This window comes from Podospora pseudocomata, chromosome 7 (genome assembly GCF_035222375.1).
Source record: "Podospora pseudocomata strain CBS 415.72m chromosome 7, whole genome shotgun sequence".
Lineage (NCBI taxonomy): Eukaryota > Fungi > Ascomycota > Sordariomycetes > Sordariales > Podosporaceae > Podospora > Podospora pseudocomata.
In genome coordinates this window covers 5,991-30,437 of record NC_085891.1, presented here as the reverse complement: position 1 = coordinate 30,437, position 24,447 = coordinate 5,991, and the positions used below count along the sequence as shown (strand labels likewise).

General features: G+C 50.7%; 8 protein-coding genes across 8 annotated transcripts; 2 read left to right on the top strand and 6 right to left on the bottom strand.

The window, feature by feature from the left end:
- Window positions 1–371: 371 nt before the first annotated feature.
- On the bottom strand, window positions 372–1,652 carry SET5_1 (SET domain-containing protein 5; the record flags this gene model as incomplete). Its single annotated transcript, XM_062882980.1, has 1 exon — window positions 372–1,652. One exon carries the CDS (start codon window positions 1,650–1,652, stop codon window positions 372–374), a length of 1,281 nt encoding a protein of 426 aa, XP_062738752.1.
- Window positions 1,653–3,151: 1,499 nt separating this feature from the next.
- Window positions 3,152–3,823, bottom strand: QC762_001423 (uncharacterized protein; the record flags this gene model as incomplete). The annotated part of the gene is made up of 1 exon (XM_062882983.1): window positions 3,152–3,823. One exon carries the CDS (start codon window positions 3,821–3,823, stop codon window positions 3,152–3,154), a length of 672 nt encoding a protein of 223 aa, XP_062738751.1.
- Window positions 3,824–4,903: 1,080 nt separating this feature from the next.
- On the bottom strand, window positions 4,904–5,698 carry QC762_001425 (uncharacterized protein; the record flags this gene model as incomplete). The annotated part of the gene is made up of 1 exon (XM_062882984.1): window positions 4,904–5,698. One exon carries the CDS (start codon window positions 5,696–5,698, stop codon window positions 4,904–4,906), a length of 795 nt encoding a protein of 264 aa, XP_062738750.1.
- A 594-nt stretch (window positions 5,699–6,292) lies between these two features.
- Window positions 6,293–7,498, bottom strand: QC762_001430 (uncharacterized protein; the record flags this gene model as incomplete). Its single annotated transcript, XM_062882986.1, has 2 exons — window positions 6,293–7,290; window positions 7,351–7,498. 2 exons carry the CDS (start codon window positions 7,496–7,498, stop codon window positions 6,293–6,295), a joined length of 1,146 nt encoding a protein of 381 aa, XP_062738749.1.
- Window positions 7,499–7,737: 239 nt separating this feature from the next.
- On the bottom strand, window positions 7,738–10,356 carry QC762_001440 (uncharacterized protein; the record flags this gene model as incomplete). The annotated part of the gene is made up of 2 exons (XM_062882988.1): window positions 9,443–10,356; window positions 7,738–9,388 (listed from the first exon to the last, which is right to left on the bottom strand). Exons 1-2 carry the CDS (start codon window positions 9,946–9,948, stop codon window positions 7,738–7,740), a joined length of 2,157 nt encoding a protein of 718 aa, XP_062738748.1. The 5' UTR covers window positions 9,949–10,356.
- A 183-nt stretch (window positions 10,357–10,539) lies between these two features.
- Window positions 10,540–12,190, top strand: QC762_001445 (uncharacterized protein; the record flags this gene model as incomplete). The annotated part of the gene is made up of 2 exons (XM_062882991.1): window positions 10,540–11,802; window positions 11,862–12,190. The coding sequence occupies exons 1-2, from the start codon at window positions 11,277–11,279 to the stop codon at window positions 12,188–12,190; spliced, it is 855 nt and encodes a 284-aa protein (XP_062738747.1). The 5' UTR covers window positions 10,540–11,276.
- A 433-nt stretch (window positions 12,191–12,623) lies between these two features.
- On the top strand, window positions 12,624–13,417 carry QC762_001450 (uncharacterized protein; the record flags this gene model as incomplete). The annotated part of the gene is made up of 2 exons (XM_062882995.1): window positions 12,624–12,672; window positions 12,731–13,417. 2 exons carry the CDS (start codon window positions 12,624–12,626, stop codon window positions 13,282–13,284), a joined length of 603 nt encoding a protein of 200 aa, XP_062738746.1. The 3' UTR covers window positions 13,285–13,417.
- QC762_001460 (uncharacterized protein) lies at window positions 13,351–15,130 on the bottom strand. Its single transcript, XM_062882996.1, has 2 exons — window positions 14,307–15,130; window positions 13,351–14,253 (listed from the first exon to the last, which is right to left on the bottom strand). Exons 1-2 carry the CDS (start codon window positions 14,820–14,822, stop codon window positions 13,411–13,413), a joined length of 1,359 nt encoding a protein of 452 aa, XP_062738745.1. The 5' UTR covers window positions 14,823–15,130; the 3' UTR covers window positions 13,351–13,410.
- Window positions 15,131–24,447: the final 9,317 nt, after the last annotated feature.

The window sequence follows — 24,447 nt, the reverse complement described above, 5'->3', positions numbered from 1 at the left end:
ACATATCTATGTCGAACATAGCAAACGAATTGTTTGTCATAGACCACAGGGTAAACTCGCTGAGTATGACGGTCTCGACCCTGCCTTTCAGGAGGACGTCCCTATGAGAGTGGTGTGCTTGACTGTGTCATGAGAACAGGTAGACATCCCGTTGTGGCAGCTAGAAGATCACAAGGTCCAGCCTTGTCTCACAAACTTGGTCATATTACTACAGTATTGCCTTCATTACTACAGTCGACCTTCAGCTTCGGAAAAGGTGTGCAGATATGAACGGTTCAATGTCTTGTAAGAGATAAACAGCATTTTACCATGTATTTCCAAATCTAGCTCACTTTCCACATTGATGAAGAAATAATATCAGATCTCCAACATTAATTCCCAGGCTCCTTGATCCCTCTCCTCTTCAGTGTGTATCGGTAACTGTAATGGCCCTTCACGTCGCTTGCAAACACCCTCATGGCCACCACATCATTGCTATCTTTTCCTCCTTCGACAATCCCGGCCTGCACTGCCAGGTCGGCGTACTTCTTTGCCTTCTTGTCTTCCCCCAAATAATTGTAATTCAAAGCCGCCAGTTCCCAGGCCTCGGCGTACTTGGCCTGCAGCTTCTCCTCCTGCATCAACTTCACGTAGCGATCAATCAGAGAAACCGTCACCTTTTTGCTGTCGTGGTTCTTGAGTTCTGCCTTTATCGAGTTGATCTCGGCAAGGTTCTTATCCGACTTTTTGAGCTGCGACGGCTTGTTGTTGCCGGTGCAGGCGGCGCAAGGGCACGGCTTGCTGCTGCCCCGAAACCGCTTGACCCAGTCTGATCTCTCCTTGCGAGGCAAGAAGGGGTCAATGTAAGAAATCGAGAGCTCCTCCCCCTCCGCCACCTTGCGGGCCACAGTCGTGCGGTGTTGCAGGTGCTGATCAATGTAGAAGGCGACATTTGGTCGGCAATCGTGTTGGAAAAGGGCGACCTCAGGATAGTTGATGTAGTGCTTGGAGCTATGCTCTTGACGGTAGCCAGCTCCGAGGTCCACTTCGAAGGGGTGAGCGTACAAAATCTCCTCGATCGAACGAGGACTCTCGCCGGAGTTGTGCCCAGGGCGGTTGCGTTGCCTGTTGAAGGCGGCTCGGGTGTCATCGGGCAGGTAGTTGATCGCTGCTTCCAGCAAGCGCGTTCGTTCCTTTTTCTTGACAACATCTTCAAAAAGATCTTTGTGCACAAGGAGCACGGGAGACCAGGAGCTGAGTGGCTTTCCACGCCTGATGGACTGCTTTGCCGTCAAGCCCAGGCCTTTTTCCAGAATCTCTGTCTCGGCAAGAAGAGAGCCGTCTTCCCACTTGTTGTCCGCCCTTTCGAGATACGCTTCGATTCGTTCGACCTTGTTGTATTCATCTGGCTTTGTTACTAGGACAAGTCCGCGCCGGTTCGCAATTCGCAGGTTCGTGTAAACGCAGTAAGACCCTTGGCAGATGTTGGACTTCCACCACTTGTCAGTTGGTGGCGAAGACAGAACCGGTTCGGTTGCGTTGCCGGTGTACACAGTCCTGTGCTGAATCTCTTCGGATGCAAGGCCGTCTTTCTTGGAGTCTGCCGCGCTGGCAAAGTGGGTTGCTAGGCCGAGGAGCAACACCCTCGCGAGAGTGACATGACCCCACGCCATGTTGTGAAAAGACAACAGAACAGCGTGTTGAGGAAGACGCAGGCGAGCTCAGAGTGAGGTTCTAGAAACGTAGCAAGCTGGTTGTCGTCAATGATTGTTTTCTGCTACAAAGAGTCGCGACGTGACCGAGACGATGAGAATCTCGCGACTGGAGGTACTTGTCAGAATATGGAAACGTCTATCGACGCATTATGTTCGACTTGGTACTGATTCTGGCAACGTGGCCTAGACAACGATAAGCTGGATGGACAATTAACCGCCTATAATCAAGTAGAGGAGATTGGCAACAAGACAGGCAAGAAAGGCCAACAATTGCTGGCATGACATGGTAGACTGACATTACCGGCAACTGCCTAAATGTCGGCTTGTAACGGTAGCATTTTACCCGGGGGACAACGTGGGAATGGCATTGAGGCCATGTGGCATGTGTGCCGAGGCGGATGGGCTATCTTGGCGTCAACTCTTCGTGTGTAGGTGGCTTCGAGTGTTCGTCGGTGGGTGGCAGGAAGGCGACGTTTCAGTAGCTGCCACGGGGGTATCGCATTTGGCATTTGCTAGGTGAACTGAGGATATCCGATGTTCAACATACCGGTCTTGGCCTAATTTTCGGGTTAAAATTGTAAGCCATGAGCACCGTTTGCCTTCCTGGCCATCAAGGTGCGAGGATACTGGACCCAGCTGTGTCCAGGCTCACGCGTACTTGAAGTAAATTTCTCCGATCCCAAATTAACACGTAGATAGATATCCTTCGTATCAACAAGTAGGTAATCTCACATAACAGAACGTCTATCTATTTCTGGAATTTTGTTGTCACGGATGGCGGTATGTTTGAAGGACATGTTGCAAGACACCATCGGGACATGGAGGCCAAAGTGAATATTCCCACTGCTGAGGGGAGACGGTAAGATAACAAGCGTGGAAACGGACCTGATATTTAAAACAAGGCATGTCTCTGCCCAAAGGGAAAGAAACGACACAACGGGGCGAAAGTTGTCTTCAGATGTTGCCGAGAACAACGAATGGTAGCTTCCACTAGCACTTACCTTTATTTTTCGAAACGGGAGCGGATGCCTTGTGCCTTAGCCGTGAAAAATTACCGCACCTTATAGCAGATATTACGCTCAGGAACGGTGGCGCTGGGCCTTACAGGTATATTTTGAGTTTACCTGGGTAGTTTGATAAAAACGGCCAGAAGATAAAATGTTCAAGCAAGCTACCTAGGTAGGTTTACGAAAGCTACGCACCTGATCGGGGACACATTTCATCAATAGAGGGAGAGGCATCAGTCTGAGTAAAATAGGATGTGCATAAATATGGTTTCTAGACTGTTTGTTTATTCAAAATTGCTACAACTTTCTTATTACTGGCAACGGTCATGGCATCCCACGAGGTTAGTCCGTCTTTGCATAAAATCGACGAATGTCATAGAAAAGATCTGCTCGCACAATCTTGGCCGTTTCGTCCCACCATTCAGCTGGGAGATTCCATTGACACCTGGCCTACTCCCAAGACGACATGTGGTCAAGGACACAGGCGTGACCAATAGAGCGGCATAAACCGGCAGGCTCTATAACCACAGCATCCCAGTTGATCACCGCAGCAATCTTTTCACCGTCAGATTTAACCAGGACATTACGCTCATGCATATCCCAATGAATCATTCTTGACTTGAAGATCAGAGCAGATACAGAACCAGCCATGGCCTCGATCTCAGCAAACCTCGCTAGAAATCTGTTGGCATCAACTGGGCAACCTGAAAGTGAAGACATGATCTGAGAGCCTTGGTGACATTTAGTCCAATCCCTTTGCCTTCTAGTATTGAAGAGAACCTCAACGTAGCTTGGCGAGTCCGAGGAAGGGCCGAATTGTGGAAGTTCGTGGCTCACCTTCTCCACACGGGGAGCAAAGAACTCTTGGTCTACCATAGGGCCTACGAAGAAAGGCTGGCTATTCCAATGCCAGTAAAGACTTCCAGATTGAGTGAAGTTACTGCTGTTCCACAGTCGATGCCAGCACTCTACGGCTTCTGAGATAAGGGCTTGGTTAGTGTCAAGCCTCTCACCCTGGACAAACTCCTGAATCGTGAATTCAATGCCATAACCGTTCTTCACAGACGAGTCAAAGAAGTAAACCTGTGGTACTGGAATACCTTGGCGGCTTGCAAAGAGCATGGCTGCTACTTTAATTTCAATACCATAGTACGGAACCCCTGGCAGACTTGCACGCATAATAACAGTGGCGGGAATGGTAACACCAGGCAAGTGACTGTCTGTCCAACATTTGTCAGGGCGAATTTTGCAGATGAAGGAAAACTGACCTCTTGCAATCAGTGCCACTCTGAAATCCTCGCAAAGATCATATAAGATTGTCAGTGCGGTAGCGCTCGAGCAGTGTGTTGACTTGCTGTGCGCTGACTGCCGTCTTCCTAGTTGGTTGGGGTGTAAGAGCCTTCCCTTCACGCCGGATGATCCACAAAGCGTGTTGGTTCTCACGAACTGTCAGCTCCCCCGGATTAGACGGTTGGCTACCCTGAAGCCTCTCAGCCAAGAAAGTAGAAGCCATTCCCAAAATTGTGTTTGGAGAATAAATGCGTAATCTGGTAGAAATTGTCCGTGAAAAGTGGGCAGAGATAATTGTGGACGATGTGCAGTGCTGAGAGATTGAGAAGCTCTATTTATCTACTTATATAGGCATTCGAGATTGGTAGGTATCCTTTGGCAAGCCATAAAAATGGGATTGACAACATCAGAAGGCACAACTATGAGAAAAACAAGGCCTTGTTCAGACTGAACAATAAGAACGAGACAGCAACAGCGCTTTGCGGCTAAAAGAAGACTATAGCTCTTTGTGCACAGTTGAGGACGATCATGAACTCTCTTTTGTGCTGGCATCGCTATGCTCTCACTGCAAAGTACCTCGGTGAGGTATAAGAAGGTACTGTAGTGTAGTGATACCTATACTAATATTCTCAGTATGTGCTAAAAGTATGGAGCACAATGCAACGTTATAGTAACTCATTTCATATTCTCTTCACCAGATCAAGTACTACCCGGTTTCTAGGCATCTTACTATATTCCCGACTAGTAGGTACTTGTAACCTAAAACCCTTAAGCCCGCCAACTTGGTGTTTGCAAGTTTTTCCGAGCTGCAACAACCACTATTCTTTTGTTGATATTTCCCGTTGCACTTGAGCATCGCGATACACTCTTTAACCCAAAAGAAAAGCGACAATGACATAATATCTAGCATCACTAAAGGTCATCCACAGGCGTCTGCAGATATAGCCAATTCAGCTCACTGTCAACCATGTAAAGCGCTCCTGGCCTGTTAGGACTAGTAGCCCATTCCTTCCAGTTCGCAACCACCTCAAAGAAATGCTCAGTGTTTGCTTCTGTCGGGTCCCTGATCACCCTATCCACCAGATCCATAAAGCCCTCGGGTTTCTCTGGCGCATCTCCCAACAACCTGAGAAACCACTTGTGAAACGGGTAAAGCATCTCATTGTGTGCTAAGATGAGCCGACCACCAAACAACACTAGCTTCGAGGCCGCTAGGTTCAACAAGTACGGGTTGTTCTTCTTCCTGCCTTCAGAACAGTACCATCTCCAAATCTGCAGCTGGACCCTGAATCTCATTATGCGATTCTCTTTCCCCTCTGTCTGGTACGATGCAATGTTCTTGATAGCGTTCTGTAGAATATTGGGAGGATCGAAGCGACTGAAGAGGACCTGGGCGCCGTCATATGCCCATCGCGCAGGCTCGCTTCCTTTTTCGGCGGTTTGGTTGATCAGGGACAAGCATGTGTATTTGGCGTCCACGAAGCCGCCCTCGTATGTACACAAATCGGGACTGACCATGGTGAGGTTCCCTGTCTCCAGACGCCGGGCAAAATCATCATCTGAAACGACAATTAAGACGTCGACGTCAGAGTCAGCACGGTCGAAACCGTGGGCTATTGAACCCGTGAGGATCAACCCCATCACTGTAGGGTCCGCCTCGAAGTAGGCGGTTATCTTGGCGATGGATGCTTTGTGATGGTCGTGCATGGTTGGGCTTGTCTGCACGGGCAGGTGTTGATGTGTTGAGAGGTGAAGGCGATGCGATGACCGGGCAGCTAAGGGATCGAGGAATTCCAATATCAACACCTGCGGTTTGTCGTCACAGCCATGTCAAATGATACTTGTAGTGGTCTCTTGTTGCATCTAAAGCCCCTAGTCATCGATATTCTCTCCGTGACTGAGGCCGGCATCGGAGAGAGCCCCGCCTGGGGTGAGCAGCTGACGCCTGTTCCGGGTTGCTTGACAGGATAGCAGCCATAGCTCCCAAGAGACCGATCCGGAAGCGCCCCAATTAAAAACCCAACTGAGTATCCCAGTCAACTGCCGAGAAACTAACAAACCAAGTGCTTTCCTGAATGTGGTATAGCCAAGTATCACTGATCGGATGGTCGGGCTGCTAGCCCGATGAGATGTACAATGCCAACTCCTGATGTTGTGAACATGGCAAATGTCTTGATTTCGTAGATAAAACGTCAGCCATGGAACTCAGATTCAGATATTTGTATTCTGTCGTGAGAATCAAGGCCCGTTAGCGCCAATCTCCGTGAAGTCAAGGAAGGTAGGGACTTCAGACAACTCACATTAGTCTTTTTCCACAACCTGCCACTCCCTTGTATACGGACTGTACTCTAGCAAGTAAAGACGCTCAGAGCATTGGGTTGAGTGCACAATCTCAACGTTAGGCTCCAGGTAATTTCCCATGAATTCCAGCTCGAGTTTCAATCGAAGCTCTTCCTGTCCATCCATGCGGAAACTCAGCGTAAAGGGCTCTGTCACTGCGGGTCGTCTGCTGCCCTCTAACCTGACGCTTTTGAGAAAAGTGCTTGGGGTTCCGTCCACGTCAACTCCTTGCAGGATGACTTGGTTTCTATCCCTCTCCCCCATTACCACCTTCACTGTCAGTTGCCTCCTTAGCACGAACTGGGGGATTTCTAGACCTAGATGACCCATTACAGCAATCATGAGATCATCGGTCCTCGCAAAAACCCTCATGCTTTCCCCGTCCACAAGATGATCCAGCGGTGTGCTTTGCAGGTTGCAGATTCCCAGCTTCCCCCTTTTGCTCTTGCCTGCGATCTCAGGGATGGTGCAAGCGGGAGGCACCGTCAAGCTTGATCCGAGGACTAGACAGAAATCGGCCTTCTTGCCATGTTCTCTCGCCAGCTTCAAAGGTTGCTCAAATAAACACTCGCCAAAGTTGATGATGGTGTCAAGAAGAACACCATTGCAGCCCGGCATGCTGCACTTGCGGCCAGTGCGGTGGTCTGTGACTGTCTTGGTGTAAGGTGCAACAGCTCGAAAGTCTCGAATGTATTCCTTTCCACAGTCACGACAGTACTCCCTATTGCTGTTCCCATGCAGCTCCGAGATCATCTCAGGCGCGATACCACTTTTACGGTGCAGCCCATCACAGTTCTGGCTCACAAGGTACTTGAGAAATCCCCTGTTTTGAAGCTTGACAAGTGCCATGTGTGTCGGAGTGGGGATGGCTTGCAGCGTGCTAGTGGCCTTGGACGGCGCGTCGCGTTTCTGCTTTCGCAAAGTCCACACGCCATCCGGACCACGAAAGTCGGGAATCCCTGGGATTTGATCATGTCAGAATGTGTCTTGAAACACGAAATAAAAGGGGCGGCAATTACCTGCAGAAGTCGAGATGCCCGCACCGGTGAAGACAATAAAATGCTTGCTGTGCTTGATCAGGTTGGCAATGTCTTTGGCCTTGAGCGAAATCGCCCGGTCCGTTTCGAATCGTTCGGCTTCGGCCACTTTGGGAGCTGAATTTGCCATGATGGATGTGAAAGACTGTCAAGAGTCAAAAACAAGAGTTTGGTGTTCTGGACGTGTCAGAAAAAACTGAACGCGAGATGGTGTTGCCTGGAGGGGTTGTTTTCTCAAGACTGCCAAGGAAGTCTTGGAATCACCAAGCAACCAACGCCAGTGTCTCATTGGACGGGCAGAGAGCACAAGCCAAACAGTGTCAGATTTATTCACACCCTACATATTATGGCACAGCTACATATATGGTTTCAAGTCTTGAGAATGGCGGCAGCCCGCAGAATGCCTTGGGCAGTTTTGGACACCCACTCAGCGGCGACGGTTAGATTCCCGTACTGCACTCCCTCGGACACGCCAGGGAAGGTAATGGCGGCGTATCCTGTGTCTAGCCCAGGGGCTGTCACCACATGACGGTAAAACTCGCGATTTGGCAATCCTCCCTGCGATACAAATCCGCGCTGGAAGTCTCGATACTTCTTATTGACCACCTTGATCAAGTTTTCATCCTTCCATGTCTTGGCCAAAGTCTCCAGCTCCTTAACCTGCTTGGCACTCTTCTCAAAAACGTCAATCGCGGCGGCCAGTTCGGAAGTGTCGAGGGTCTCATCCCCGATCAAGTCTCTCAAATCCTCATAATACCCTCTTAGCTCTTCGGTATAGTTGGGGAGATCGAAGGGCAAGATTTCATCATCCGCAATGTGTAGCGCGAGCAAGCTCAGATACTGACCCATGGCAGCATGCACCTTGAATCCCGGGTCTCCAAACTTGGACATCCAGTTGTAAGAGTCGTAGTTGCTGTGGTAATGCCAGATGGGGTCTCCAGCACCGCCGCTTGAGCCAACATCCAATGCGCTTACACCTCTATGCAGAAAGGTAGTGTAGTCGCTGCCGCTTCCCAGGACGCCAACGTGACGGCCGGATCCCGTGCTCGACTCTCTCTGCCAGGCGTCATAGAGGGAAATGTTGAAGCCACCCGCATTGGGGTGAACGACCTTCTTCATGATTTCTGTTCCAATGGTGTGAAGTTCTGGCGTCGCATCCAGACTGGGCCTCGGCCCGCTCACGGCAACATCGATGTTGAGGTATGCCACCGCAGTTTCCGTGAGCCAGTTGACGTGCTCCTCCACCCACTCTGTCGACCCAACAAGACCGTACTCTTCCGCATCCCACGACGCCAGAACAATATTTCGGCGCGGCTTCCACCCCGTGGCAGTAAGCTTGGCAAATGCTCTGGCCAACTCTGCGAGTATGGCGGAACCCGAGTTAGGGTCTCCCGTACCACCAATCATCCAGGTATCCCGGTGGTTGCCAATTACCAGAGTCTCATCTGGATTCGTCCCGTTGATGTAGCCAATCACATTCCAGATTGGCGTGATTTTGCCCTCCATGAGATTCTCAAGGGACAGCGTCACACCAGGTGCAGGTCCAGTGCGGTATTCGGCGTCCAGTGCACCTTTCCAAGCGGTGCGGTTGACTTGGCTTGCCTCCAAACCATGGCCGTCGAGAGCTTGCAACAGTGGGAGGACAGCAGCATAGGATATGGGCAGAGAGGGAATCTGGGGAGTGACGGAGGATGTGTCTGCACGTGGTGCTCCCTCAACAGAGGGATAGCCCGGAGTGGTTGGGTCGCCAGGATAGGTGGAGAGAAAGAGAACTGACCCTTTCTGCACAGCGTCAGGGTGTCTGGCGGGTCCATGGGGGTACGCTTCATAGCCGTTGGCAACGGTGACGTTTCCGTCATCACCAGGATCGGTGAAAATGATGGCACCGATCATGCCGTGGTCCTGCGCATTCTTGACCTTCAAACCCCGAAAGATGGAGCCGTATCTGATTAATGCGATCTTGCCCTCCAGCTCAACCCCCAGTTCCACGAGGCGAGTAAAGTCGGCGTGCGTTCCCCGTCTGCCACAGCTTTTAGCACACCTGAGCAAGCAGAAGTGGAGATGTCAGACTTACCCAACATAAACATATTCGGCAGTGGCGTTACCGGAGGCTGAGTATCCATGGAAGTTCGAGATTGCATCCTCCCGTCCCGTCACTGGGTCCTCTGCCAGGGCGGGCTCTTGGACGTGGACTTCCGCTCTTGTCCCATTGCTGTAAGCGATGGCCAGAGACTGGCGTACTGGGTAGCTGAGATATACATGATACTCTTTCAACGCAGACGTGAAGCCGTTCTCTGCCCAACGGTCTCTGGTCCACTCGGCGGCCTCACGCCCCAAACCAGCCAACTTGACTTGATTGCCGTAATATTTCGCCCAGTCATCGATGCTGTTGGCATCAAAAGAGTTGGACAAGATCGTCTCTTGCTCAGTCAAGACAGGTGGCCACACCGCTTGTCTTCGCAGTATGGGTTTGCGATGGGTGTGAACATGCTCCGAGTTGAACTCGCGAAGGCAGGCGGATACCAACGACGAGAACGAGAGAGCGAACCCGACCGTGAAGTGATATTTGACCAGCATCATGACAGAGCGACTGCGGAACAAGACCCAAGTCCAGGGCGGTGGGAGAAGCCAGTCATGATATATCGCCCGGAAGCCTCCCAACAGAGCTGCAGCATTGCATGCCAGTTGCCGCGAGATGTGATGTATTGCATGTTGTCGAAATCAACCATCCCAGACTTGGTCCTTGTCACCGTTGGTGAGTTAATCTGAGTGGACGGACCGGACTCTTGTGATGCTGCAAGACGCAGCTACAAGCCAGCTTCCAGTCTGGGGCAAGATGACGAATGATGCCATGGCGTGGGCTGCCATGATCAAGATGAAATATTTCTTGGACCTTCCTATTGCGGCGTTCCAGCCAACCGGATCAGAGGGGAAGTAGAGGAGAACAGTCCAACCAACAGCTTCTGTGGTTGCTGGTTGATAAACAATCGACGTAGCATTCTTACCCCGCTGCGATCTTGGGTTGCACGCAATGCGTCATCCCAATGTTGAGAGGCACGGCACGTGCTTGTGCACGCACATTTGTCATTCACGTCATCCATCGTTTTTGGAGGCAGCGAATAGGAAGTCAAGTCTCAATTTTATTGTTAAGCTACTTTTGGAGTTGTAGTCGTTGCACATTTCCGCACACGAGAAATCACTTGATGACAAGGGGGCATACCTGATTCCACCAACGTCCTCGGTAGCTGAAGTTTTAAAGATGGGTTTCATCGCGACTTCGGCATGCTTTTGTGGTCTGTTGGCAAAGAGAATGCTGGTTAAGATCTGGTTATCCGGCAAGGCTCTGGAACTAGGATGGCAAGTACCTGATTCTCAGACAATTCAGCGTGCCTATCATAATAACAAGACATGATCCATTCGGAGATATTTCAATGCTTCAAATGATATATAAAATGGCCAAACAAGAAGAAGGCTCACATCCTTCTATGTACTGGAAATATATCACCGATAGGGGATACATCTGGACAATTGTGGCATTGGGCTTCATAACTCAATCTCTTCCACCACATAATGCACAAAGAAGCCAGAATACCAGCTTTGAATCAATGTAAACGTAACTCTAACAATAGTGTGGTCGAATTGTGGTTGGCTCAGGTAGCGCATAGGACGCCAAGCTCAATAAATACAAGCCACAACTCAACGCACAAATGGAAAAGGGAAAAATAAGCGCGCTGAGCTCAAGTGAAACCGAACTTTAAATTTGGAAAGGCACTTTCCAATGAAGATTCAGGGGAGACAAATGTTCAATAATGTCTGATTGTCAACAAATTCAGATACCAAAGGTATGTGAGCACAGACAGTTCCAGTCCGCCTCCTGATGCCACCCCGAATATCAGCGACCCGTCATCATGTTTTTGTTTACTTGGAAGGCTATCCTCGCAAAGATTCTGGTGTTTGGATCGTTTCTTTCAATCGCCTCGGCATTCCCTCTCGACATTCGAAACGATGGACCTCGGGGAGACTTTGATCCCCAAATTGAGCAGCTCTTTGACCAGTACAACGTCCCGTATGGCGTTCTCGGTGCCATTTCCCACATCATTATGGTGTACACTCTAGTCTGTCACCTTTTTGGCCGCATACCCTTGATGCCGTGGAAGTACCTCAGTCAACACCTCATCGATGTCATTGTCACCAGCTGCATGGCAATCGTGACAGTCACTCTCGCCGCTCTCAACGCGTCCGAAGTTCGAGAATCGCGTGCGTTGGTGATGCTCTTAGCCATGCACATAATATTTGGCTTGGTCATGGACGCAGTTATAATTCAGCGATATTTTAATAGAGAAAGGAGGGGTTTGATGGTTCAATTGGCTGGCTGGATTTGCGTTCTGTGCGTTGCTGGCTTGTTGTCGAGTCAAATGCTTGCTCATATGACGGGTAGGCTTCCCTTTCCTTGTTGTCCTTTTGATGGTTCATTCGCTAATGAATAATATCAGGTAGCAAGCGCATTGATGATTCCGAATGGCAGTGGTCTGATCCTGGCATCATCATTATCGCCGTGATGGGAATCGGAGGAGGTGTGATTGCTGTCGTCTCGTTCTTTTTAATGTGTCGCAGCAGCACACCTAAGACGGGAGGGATAAAACCATTCAGCGTCTACGTCTTTTTCTTCGCCGGTCTGGTGTGCACGTTGGGGTGGTTTTGGCTTGCTGACTATGGGCCCGTGATCGTCACTGGCAACACACTGGGCCAACCTCGCCAAGGCAAAAACGCGCTGTTTTGGGTCTACTTTGTGTTTCAATGGGTTCCCCTTTTCACTATCTGAACTTCATGCAGGAATCGTTTACGAAGTTGTTATGGTGGTATTTCTGGAAGCAAAAGGGGAAGAAGGGATGAAACGGCCCCGCAAAAGTTTGAGGTCATCGCCAAAACCCCTGAACCGACCCCTGTCTGGGGCTCAGAGTACAGCGCTAGACTTGTTGGAGACTGCTCCGGTGGCATTGGCGCGTGAGCCAGAGTTTGGGTTCTCGTCGTCGGGTTGAATGGCTCCACCGAGACACAGGGTTAAGATTGTATTTAGGATGCTTGATCTGCCCCGATTGTAGATCTGATCCTCACTGTGGCTGGCTGCATTGTTCTTTTTGACTCGATTTTTTTGTTTGTTTCTTCAAAATCCCGGCGCTTGCGTCCTATTCAATTTGTTTGTTGTATTTGTTTACTTTGCAACTTCTCACATTCGTCAACACCGAATCGCAACAATGAGATTCTTCGGTCTTCTTGCTATTGGAGCTGGGCTCGTCTCTGCCGGTACGTTGAAGATGGATTGCATCTGAAAAAGCCCCTTAGCTAACACAATAACAAACAGCTCCCATCGTCTCCGATCTTCCCATTCCAGCGGCTTCCGAGCTCAGCTCTAGACAAGCTGGCAGTGCTTGTTTTATAATCGGCAACACCGTTCTCCCCAAGGAAACATCAGACTTTGTCAACCAGCTCCGTCCACGCATCACCTGCAACAATAGTCGCCGAACATTATCCAACGTTCCCGATGTAACCTCTGATGGCGTCTCCTTCTCTTCCATCAACTTTGCCACCTCTTCTCAAGCCCCGTTGCAGTTTGCCCTTAGCAGATTCGCGACTCCGACACCACTTCGTTCCGCCAACCTCGCACAATTCCAGCGACAGTTGGACGTCTACATCGCTACCGAAGCTGGCATCAGAAGCGTCAACGGGAATTTGGCGATCAAAGTCCCCAAGTTCTTTCTTCAATTCCAAATCTCGAGAATCCAGACTGCCCAGGGCAATCCTCCGCGGGCTGCAGGCCTGCAGGTCAACCATTTGTTGGAGAAGGTTTTGAAAAACTCGCCTAGGGAGTCTCAACTGCACGAACAGGTCCGCGCTTTGGCCAGAACCTTGGCCTAGGCCAGCCACCACGGAGATGGAAGGCCGATGGCATGATCAGACAAATTTAGTGAGGTACAAGATGTCGTCTGTGTTGGGGATAGGTAATCTACATAAGCATTCGTAGAACAAGGGAGGTCTGATAATCTACTGCACTGGAACCATCAACCGATCCACATCTGGTCCCCAGCCATTCCCAAATCCCTCAATGACAATTGTGTTACTCGAACCGCGTCTCAAGTTGGCGTGAAGGGTACTGGAAGCCGGGTCTCCCTTTGCTGGTAGGAAGGCAATCTTTCTCCCCCCGTCGCCATTAACCCGAACGTTGGCATACCGCGGGCTGCTGTCTCCGTTGAGGAACTTGATCCGAATTGTAGTCAAGCCGTCGATGTCGCTGCGAATGTTGTTGAATGTGACGCTACCCCGGTCTGGGCCGCCAATGTATCCAGCCGTCACTTTGCCAGAACAGGTCGAGCAATCTACATTCCTTGCTTTTCCGCCATACACTGCCTTTTCTCCTTCGTATGATGTTTCTGCAGGAGGATTTTGCCATGCGGAGAATCCAGGTGAGCCGGGGACCCAGCTAACAAAGTTCTTCATGGTAACGGTAGTTCCACTGATACTCAGTGGGAGCCAGATATACGTGCTCGCCATCAAGTTGTCTTTCATCCACCGATCGCCGAGGTAGATAGCACTAGACTCGCTTGTCTTGAGAATGTATGTCGTTTGGGAGTTGTAGGTCTTGGATCCGCTATCGGCAAACTTTCTCCACGCAGACCAGCCGCCAGACAGAGAGGTGGAGGTGGTGTACTGGTTCTCGTTGGCGTCCCATCCCGTCATCATTGAAGCAAACATGAAGTAGGTTCGTCCAAGTTTGATCATGGCAGGAGCTTCCACACGATTTCCACCTTCCAGGCGCCAGGAAAATACGTCCGTCGTGGGAGTAAGATAGTCATCGGAAAGTGCGACGATTCGAAGTCCATGTTTCCTCTGTGTTTGTCTGAGTAAGCTGCTGCATGAGAGGCCTGGGAGTACGAACTCACATCTTCGGTTAACAGGTACCCTTTGCCATCGTCATCCTTGAAAAGACCCATGTCTCTGCTTTCTCGTCCAAGTGGTTGGAAACTCCTGATATATTGGTACCTCCCACACACCGAGTCTCCAGTGGCAACGGCGACTCTGGCTTCACCGTAATTGCTGCTGTCCATGTGCATCCAGAGCACATACTTTCGAGTGCGGTCATTGTAGACTACCTTTGGTCTTTCAACAACACGATTTGGACCGAGGTCACCGGATGCTTGACGTGTCAGAAGAGCACCGACGAGCGTCCATTGCACCAGGTCAGTGGACGAGTAGCAGTTGACGTTGGAGAATGAGTGTCCCCCGCTCTTGTCCTCTCCAATCATGTAGTATGTGCCATTGTCAACAATGAGACCAGCCCCGTGAGCTTGAAGATGTTCGCCATTTGGTGTAGTCCATGTGCCACCCGGAACAATCTGCAACGAGGCCGAGGCGAGAGACGCAATCGTCGCGCCCAAAGAAAGAAGTAGGAGACGCATGACGGACTAGCATGAATGAATGGATAAGCAACAGAAGACTTGGACGTACAAGCGGCTTTTGTGCAAACTGCCGGCAGTCAAGCAAGGTCGCAATGGGGTCCATTATGATCGACGGAGCATGGTAGCACTATGCCGGGAAGAGATGCGGTGTTGGTATTGGTGGGAAAAATATGTTTTATTTCGGCATGATCAAGATGAACATATCCGGGACAATAGGTCTGCTGCTGGGATTAATGGATGGACGATCTGAGAAGTCTGAGTTGAGTTGATTAGCCGGTGCAATATAAATGAGAGGAAGACTGAAGAGGAGTAGAGGTTGATGGATGAAACCAAAGAAGGGACTTTATCCACACGCACCCCTTTTATCTTATGGACGCATCCCCTTATATATCCATACTATTGCGGTGGTAACTATAGTACTAGTTTACTTAGGTGCTAGTTAAGTACTAGGCCCTATTGTTACGTCCCAAGCGTAATACCCCTATACAGGAACCACTGGGTGGTACCCGAGGTGCTGGGCACCTCAGCCAATCATTGGGCCAGGGATGGAAAGACCCACAAGCCCTCGTGCAACCAATCAGGAGTTGCTCAGTCTGCTCAGTCTGCTCAGTGCGCCAAGACCACTGAGCACACTGAGCACACTGAGCAAGGTACAAAGATACTTCAGAAATATATGTAGATAGCTTGACATAAATAGGGGTGAGCGCCGGGCGCTCCCCGTGTCGAGGAATCTGATTCCTCATGCAAGCAATTCAAGTTCATTTGTCTACAATCTACTTTCAGTAGCTCTTTGTTAGAACAACCTGTTGTTGACAGTGAACCCATGTCTGAGACGCTTGCCACAACCTTCGATTATCCTGTCATATTCACCTCTGGCGTACTGCCTTGCAGTCTGTATCCATTTCTGGTGCAGGTTGTAACACCTATGTCACAACCCTGGTATATGGACGGGAATACGATTGGTTATGGAACCACGGGAGCAGGGACTAGTCGGGGAAACACCCAGGAGAGCCAATCATAGTACAGGAAGACTGATCAGTGTAATCAGGACACTGATCAGACTGAGCAGGGCGATCAGTGTGATCAGGGTACTGATCAGACTGAGCACGACTTAGGGGAGGTCTATATATACTGTAACGGTTCCAGGAGTGTATTACAACTATCTGGTGACGACTCTACGAGTACACCGAACTTGAAGAAGAAAAGGAAAAGGGGAATAGAAGGTTTGTCGACATGAGCCTCTGGTATGGCTGAGGGTGTTGGCCAGTGCGCGGTGATAGAAGGTTCTGGAGTAGTGGTCTGTGCGTTCTGGGAATAGCTTCACCAGGGCCGAGGGTTGCCGAGGTCCATGCCAGGCTCAGCCTGTTACAATACCCCCTCCTCTCCCAAGGTGCCCGATCAGGGGGGAGAGATCTTTCCATGCTTCTCCTCAAATATATCCAACGCCTCCGTTTCCTCGAAATTACTTAGGGGCTCCCATGTAGGCTTAGCATAGCCAGACCATTTCACTAGGAGCCTTGTCCTTCCTCTCACCTTCTTTGCCTCCAAGATCTCCTCGACTTGCCACTCCGCTTCTCCTTCTCCATCGTCGTTGCTTCCGATCAGCGCTGGGGGCTGAGTGTCGTCCTGTTGTTGTGATGGTAGAGGGTCTTCCGCTGCCCTTTTTAATAGCATAACGTGGAAGACGTTATGAATCCCCGGTGGAGTATCCAACCGACAAGCATGGGAGCCGATCAGCTCAGTGACAGTATACTTAGCGTTTAGCCAATCGAGTTTCGCCGAGGGTCTATCTGTCTTGATATGCTTTAATCGTAGCCATACCTTGTCCCCAACACGGAATTGTTCAGCTATCTGACGAGCTCTATTGGCGTACTCTTCCTGACGTTCTTGAGCTGAGGCCATTGTTGCTTGAGCTACTTCTGTTGCTTCCCGTAGCCGGGCTACAAAAGCTTCTCCCTGAGCAATTGGTGACTTCCCTGTAGTCCTTAGGGGCTCTTTTGCATCGACTAGGCCCAGGAGATCAACATCATGGTAACCGTGGGTCATAAAGAAGGGGCTGATGCCGGTCGAGGTTGCATTGCGGTTATTAATCGCTAGCATGGCCATCGGGAGAAGTGCAGCCCAGTCGTCTTGCCAATAGGTTGTGTAGGAGCGTAAGTATTCTTCAAGGACTTGGTTCATCCGCTCAGTGGCTCCGTCTGTTTCCGGATGATTCGCTGTCGATAGTCGTCGTGTGATCCGAAGTAGGTTGCATATCCTAGCCCACATATGGCTCACGAACTGGGGTCCTCTATCTGAGACGATGGCCCTCGGCAGGCCATGGTGTCGGATCAAGCAGCGGATGAGACGATCTGCTATTGCGTCTGCTGTCGTAGATGCCATAGGTTCGAAGATCACATTCTTGGACAGTCTATCTGTGACTACCATAATCTCGGTTGTTCTGTCAGGGCCCGATGGGGGTAATCCGGAAACAAAGTCAATAGAAAGCTCTGACCAGATCCGATCGGGGAATGGGAGGGGCTTCAATAATCCTCTTCGTTTTTCCCGCCATACAGCTGTCCTTCCACAAACGTCACAGTTCCTCAGGAATCTCCTCACATCCTGGCTCAGGCCCGGCCAGGTAAACTTTCGGCTGATAAGGGTCTTCGTCATATCCCTTCCAGGGTGACCAGCCAGCACGGAGTCGTGCGTTTCTTGAATAACCCGGGTGCGAAGCGGTTCAAAGTGAGGTAGCCAGATTCGGTCCCTCCAACACAAGCGTTTTCCTTCGTCGATAGAACATTCCGCAATAGATATTGGTAGCCCCCACTCTGGGGGCAGTTGGCGTTCTCCGTCCAAAACCATGCGTCTGATCAGCCAGTAGCGGTTGTTGGCTTCAATCCTTGGTCCCATAGGCTTTTCAAAGGCTCCTCGGAAAAGGGGTTCTCCGGGGGGTCCGATTTATCCGCGGGGTCGTCTAACTCCTGATCCTGATCTCCGCCCTTAACGAAGCCAGAGCTTACTCTGGTGGTTGCTCCCTTTCTAACCAAGGCGGCCCGATTGATCTTAAGACTCTTATTCCTCGCGGGCCTAAGTAACTGGAAGCATCTCCCAGTAAGTCGGTCGTCTTGGCTCGATACCGGTAGGTCCTGTTCTCTCCTTGACAAAGCGTCCGGCACCACAGCATCTGTTCCAGGTCGGTACTTGAGCGTGAAGTTATAACGAGCCAATATCTCTGCCCACCGTACCTGCCGCTCGCTCAGCTGTCGTTTCTTCTGGAAGTATTCCAAGTTTTTGTGATCAGTCCAGATCTCGAAGTGAGCTACGCTCCGGAGCTCCGCGTCCCATTGGTCCAGGCACTTAACCACTGCTAACAGTTCTTTTGTCATGTATCGGGTAGTTGGACTCAGCGGGATTGTTTTTCTTTGAGAAGAAGGCGACTGGGCGAAGGATCCCATCTTCGTCATACTGCGAGAGGGCGCCACCCACGGCATAGCCCGACGAATCTGTCTCCACTACCGTCCTCCTTTCTGGATCCCACTGGGCCAATACTGGCGCGCTGATCAGAAGTGTCTTAAGTGTCTTGAACGCTTCTTCGCACTGAGGGGTCCAACTGAAAGACACCCCTTTTTGGTCAAAGCCGTCAGCGGTAGAGCTATCTCCGAGAACTTGGGCACAAATGCTCGATAGTAATTTGCAAAACCAATAAAGCTCCGTACTCCTTTGACAGAACGAGGGCGCTGCCACTGCTCCACAGCTTTAATCTTTTCTGGGTCAACGCGAATCCCTCTTCCTGCATCGATAATGAATCCAAGATATTTGACGCTCTTGACTTCAAATTCGCACTTGTCTATATCGACTTGTAGTCCTGCGGTTTGCAACCTTTTCCAACACTTTCCGGACTTTCTTCCTATGATCGGATAGGGAGCCGCTAGAGTAAATGAGGACGTCGTCGATGTAAGCCGAACAGAATTCGTCTAGGTACTCTCGTAGTGTATTGTTGATGTACCTCTGGAATGTAGCGGGTGCTCCTGTGAGGCCGAAGGGGTAACCAGCCATTCGAATAGCCCGTACCTAGTACGAAATGCAGTCTTCCATTCGTCTCCTTCTTTGATCCGAATCTTGTGGAACGCGGCGATGACGTCTAGCTTAGTGAACCATTTAGCTTGGGACAACGACCTCAGCGTTTCGCTGATCAGAGGAAGAGGATATCTATCCTTGCGGGTAATCGCGTTGAGACCCCGGTAATCGACGCAAAACCGTAGGCCTCCCCCTGGTTTCTTCACGAATAAAACAGGCGCTGACGCTGGTGAACTGCTGGCTCGTATAAAATTCTTATCGAGCATCTCGGTAAGGGTTTTCCGCAGAGCAATCAACTCCTCTCGGGACATTCCGTATAACGGTCCCCAGGGGGGAACTTTCTCTTTGCCGTTTTCATCCTTCTCAAGCGGGATAGCGTGGTCAATTCCAGTCCGGTGTGGAGGTAGGCGGTCTGCTTCGGTACGATCGAAGAGCGGAAGGAAGTCGTGATAGTGCTCTGGCAGTTTCTGGCGGGGATCACTTCTTTTCTTGGGCGCCAATGCCTTCTCAATGTCTGCCAGGCTAGCTGCGAATATTTGCGTCGTTGCTTTTCGGATTGGAGCAAGCCTTGGTTCGGCGAGCTCTTCTGATTAGCGCCCCAAAAACACTGGCTGTTTGTTGTGTGAGAGGATACTTCTTTTCCTCCCTTGGTCCTCTTTCCTTAACTCTTAAGCCCGTAGTGCCGATTATCAGTTCGCCTCTGGACGGCGAGATCGTCACATCCTCGAGGTCCATCCAAGGTCGACCCAATATCACTTCGTCGACTTGGCCTGGGATAACGTAAAAGAATACCCTTTTTCTTTTATGGCCGTCGATATCCGTATCCGCATAAGCCACATGCGTAATTGCTCCTTCCACCGTAACATTGACCTGCTCCAGGTTTCGAGGAGTGATGGGGATGCGTGGGAGACGAAGTCGCTTGACGAGAACATCACTGATGGAGGCATAGCAGAGGCATCCACTATCAACGAAAGCCTTAGTGTAATAAATGCTATTGATCCCGAAATTAATGTAAAACGGTTTACCATCCATCTTCTTTTTCGCAATGCTCCAATCTTTCTTAGCCTCCGAGTGCCCCTGACGACGACTTCTATCAGGGGCTAGTCTTTTAACGACTCGTCATCAGTTCGATCGGACGTCGACCCCTCCGTTCCCTCATTCTCTTCTTCCACCTCCGCTCGCAATACCGGTCTAGTCTTTTTAATCCCGGTCTCGTTGTCCTGGCGCGGACGTCTTGCAGGCAAAGAGGACACTTGCTTATTTTGCACCCTGTTCTCCCGCATCTTAAGCAGCGCCCTTCGCTTCTCCGGCGGTCGATCTCGCTCTGATTAACCCATTTTGCGCGCTTTCCCTCCAGCTCCTTGTTAGCTCTGTGGACAGCCTGGCTAATCTTCGTAGGCTCCCAATCCATCTCGTCTACCGTTGCAGTGGTGGTGACTGGTCGGTGCTTCGGTTCTGGTGCTTTAGAATCAGGGGTTGAAGAGCGTGACCTGGTTTTCGGTTTCCGCGTATAAAAGCGCAGCTCGTCGAGATTAGCGCCCAAGTGATGTAGGTTGTTGACGAACTCGGGATAATCCTTAGGTAAGTTCAACTGGCTCGCCAGGGCGGTCCTCATCTCCCTGTTAATGGTCCGTTTGAGGTAGTTGATCTTCACGACGTCGCTCCATTCGGCACCTCCGCTGTCTGCTAGCTCTTTTTGAACTTTGGAAGAAAGGAAGCGAAACTCTCCTTTTCCCCTTGAGCCATTGATTCCAACCTGCCGAGAGCTCGTTGTTCGATGTTAGGATCGCCGTAACAGGTCGCGAGGTAAACGAGAAAGTGCTCAGGGTTCGAAGTTCCATCTGGGCCACCTCTTTTAAAGAAAGCGGCGGCCATGGCTTGAGTGTTTCCTCTAAGCGGGCGTATATATATGCGAACTGATCGGTCGGGGAGCCGATCGCCGAACCATCGACTCGGAGCTTACTCCTCATCTCCAATTCCCATGTGCGGAACCTCTTCCTAAGTCCGTTAAAGCGGGGAGGGTCAGGAAGTGTCGGCTTCTTTCTCTTCGAATATTCGTTCGCATCTGGTATCGTTGGCGAATGTACCACCGGTGCAGTGCCTACGCTCGTCGCTGGTGTGAGGGTCGAGACACCCGAAGTAGATCGTTCTCCTGCATAGATGCGATGGTATCCTGAAGGGTTCGGATTTGCGCTTGGTTTGCTTCGTTCGCCTGCTGCCCTTCCTGTCGAAGAGCAGCAATCTGTTCCGCTAACTGACGCATCGTCTGCATCAGCATGGAGGTCTCGGCTTGCGCCGCCATGGTGTCCTCCTGCGTCATTGTCCCTGGCCCTCGTGCCGAGGTCACTACTGTTGAATTCACGCACGTACTCAATGCGCCGAATTCCGCTAGTTGGGTCTGCGCTGAGGCTCTTCCAACTGTTTTCCGCGAGGTGAAAGTTCGGTGTAATGTAACGGTTCCAGGAGTGTATTACAACTATCTGGTGACGACTCTACGAGTACACCGAACTTGAAGAAGAAAAGGAAAAGGGGAATAGAAGGTTTGTCGACATGAGCCTCTGGTATGGCTGAGGGTGTTGGCCAGTGCGCGGTGATAGAAGGTTCTGGAGTAGTGGTCTGTGCGTTCTGGGAATAGCTTCACCAGGGCCGAGGGTTGCCGAGGTCCATGCCAGGCTCAGCCTGTTACATGTAGCACGCCGGCCACTGTGTCGAAAGTATGGGTTCGATTCCCGTCGAGGTTCTGTGTCCAAGTTCATGGACACAGTCCGTGGACTTGGGTGCTTATCTTTTGCTTGCTTGGGTTTTGGCCGGTCTGGGTGCTGCCGGTGGAACTCTTTTTGCTTGTCTAGGCAGTTAAGATTTGCCTCTGGTTCCCACGAATTGTCTGTGGCCGGATATCCCCACCAACTGACCAAATATTCCAATTGACCTCTGTTGAACCGTGAATCCAGTATCTCTTCCACATCATACTCTTCTTCTTCGTCCTCCGCCACTTCCTGTGTATTGGCCTTACTTGCCGGTGGTGCGGGCTCCAGAAGTGAGATGTGAAAAGTGTGTGACCGTAGACGCATCGTACTGGGTAGCTCCAATTCGAATGCTGTCTCCGATATCTTCCTCTTGACCTTGAACGGGCCCACTCTCCTGTGGTCCAGTGTTACAACCTGCACCAGGAATGGATACAGACTGCAAGGCAGTACGCCAGAGGTGAACATGACAGGATGATCGAAGGTTGTGACAAGCGCCTCAGACACGGGTTCACTGTCAACAACAGGTTGTTCAAACAAAGAGCTACTGAGAGTAGATTGTAGACAAATGAACTTGATTGCTTGCATGAGGAATCAGATTCCTCGACATGGGGAGCGCCGGGCACTCCCCCTTATTTATGTGAAGCTATCTACATATGTTTCTGAAGTATCTTTGTACCTTGCTCAGTGTGCTCAGTGTGCTCAGTGGTCTTGGCGCACTGAGCAGACTGAGCAGACTGAGCAACTCCTAATTGGTTGCACGGGGGCTTGTGGGTCTTTCCATCCCTGGCCCAATGATTGGCTGAGGTGTCCCAACGCCTCGGGAATCACCCAGTGGTTCCTGTACGGGGGTATTACGCTTGGGGCGTAACACGTTTCCCCTCCTCCCTCGTCTTCGCCTCGAAAACCCTTGACACCAATACTTTTGGTTTCGCCATGCCCGTCGATTGCTCTCGTTGTAAGCGGCTGCGGCTTACAAACTGTAAGGCTGCCGACCGTAGCTTGTCTTGTCAGAATTGTCTGCAAGCGGGGGCGAATTCTTGCAATATTTATGGTGAGCCCTCGTCGGTGCTTCGTGGTCTTCTTGAGGAGAAACGGCGCCTTGATCGCGAGAAGGGTGATGCGGTTTCGGAACTTCTAGCAGCTGCAGCCGCTCAAAGGGATGCCGCCGCAAAGCTTGCTAGGTTAGAGGAGCAGTCTCGTTTTCTTGAAAACAGGGCGGGTGAGGCATTTTCTCGGGAATACACTCTGTTGCAGGAGGCGGAGGCGGAGGAACAAGCGGGTTCCTCGACCGTTACCCAGGAATCGGGGTTCCCAGTCGTAGGGGACGGTCGTTCCCCGTTGTCCTTTGGGGACGTTGGTAACCTTGATTTCTCGGGTGTCGACTGGTCGTCGTTGGATCCAAATCTTTTATCCCAGGTCGGTCTGGTTTCTGTCGGTGGAACTGCTGGAGCTTCTCCGGACAGTCCAGGAAATCGACAGGTTCCCACGAGTTAGACTCTGGTCCGTAATCCAGCCATTTGACGAGATATTGGAGTTCGTTGTTGCTGATTCGTGAATCCAGGATATCCTCGACGTCAAATTCTTCTTCGTCGTCGACCACCTCGAGTCGCGTCTCGAGTTTTGCTTTCTTTGGTGCTGGTTCAAGAAGGGAAATGTGGAATACTTTGGTTCGTACTCGCATGGAATCGGGGAGTGAGAGCTCGTAGTTAGATGTTGAAATCTTTTTCTTGATCTTGAATGGCCCGATCTTCTTGAAATCCAGTTTCTTGCTTGGTCGTTTCGTGTGAAGATTACGTGTGAGAAGAAACACTTTATCTCCCTCCTCGAGGGGAGGTCCCTCGACCCTATGTTTGTCGTAGTGGGTGCGCATTCGTTCCCTGACAACTTCGAGTGTTTCTTTCAACATGTTGTGCATCTCGTGCAGTCGTCCTGCGTGGATCGCTGCACGTGGTACCTCTGCTGCAGGTCCTTGTCGTAGTTCGGGTTGGAAACCGTAGTTGGCGAAGAATGGTGAGACGTTCGTTGTCTCTGTGTTGCTCGAGTTGTATGCTAACTGAGCGGTTGGTAACAGGTCAACCCAGTTGTCCTGTTCGAGGTTGATGTAGCACCGAAGGTATTGTTCAATGACTTGGTTGAGTCGTTCGGTCTGTCCATCTGTCTGGGGGTGGAACGCTGTCGAGAGTTTTGACTTGACGTCTAGTCGTTTCATCAGGGCTTGCCAAAACTTAGAGGTGAAGAGCTTGTCTCTGTCTGAAGTAATGTCATCTGGCAGTCCATGTTGGCTCACGATGTTCCGTTCGAATAGGTAGGCGAGCTGTTCTGCCGTAGTGGTTTCTCTGAAAGGAATGAAGTATGCCCACTTGGTGAGCCTGTCAACCACTACCCAGATGGCGTCGTACTTTGTGTTGGTTCCATCTGGTACCGTTGAGTTGGGGAGCTTGGTGATGAAATCCATGGAGATGGATCCCCATGCTCGTTCTGCTGTGGGGAGGGGTTCGAGGAGCCCGTATGGCTTGTGTCTTGCTGATTTGCTCTTAATGCATGTCTCACATTCTCTTACCATTTCCTCCACAATCTTTTTCATTCCTGGAAATGCGTAGTGCTGTTGTACGCGTTCGAGCGTTTTTCTGATACCTGGGTGTCCTCCGAGTTTGTCGCTGTGGAGTTTCGTGACACACGCTCGTCTCTTGTCTGCTGGTACGTAGGCCTTGTCGTTGTACCATACTGGGTCGTTGTCGTCGGGCCCGGCCCGTAGACCCAGTTCCTGTATCTCGTCATCGTCGAGATCTTGCCGTTTGGCCTGAAATTCGTAATCTTCC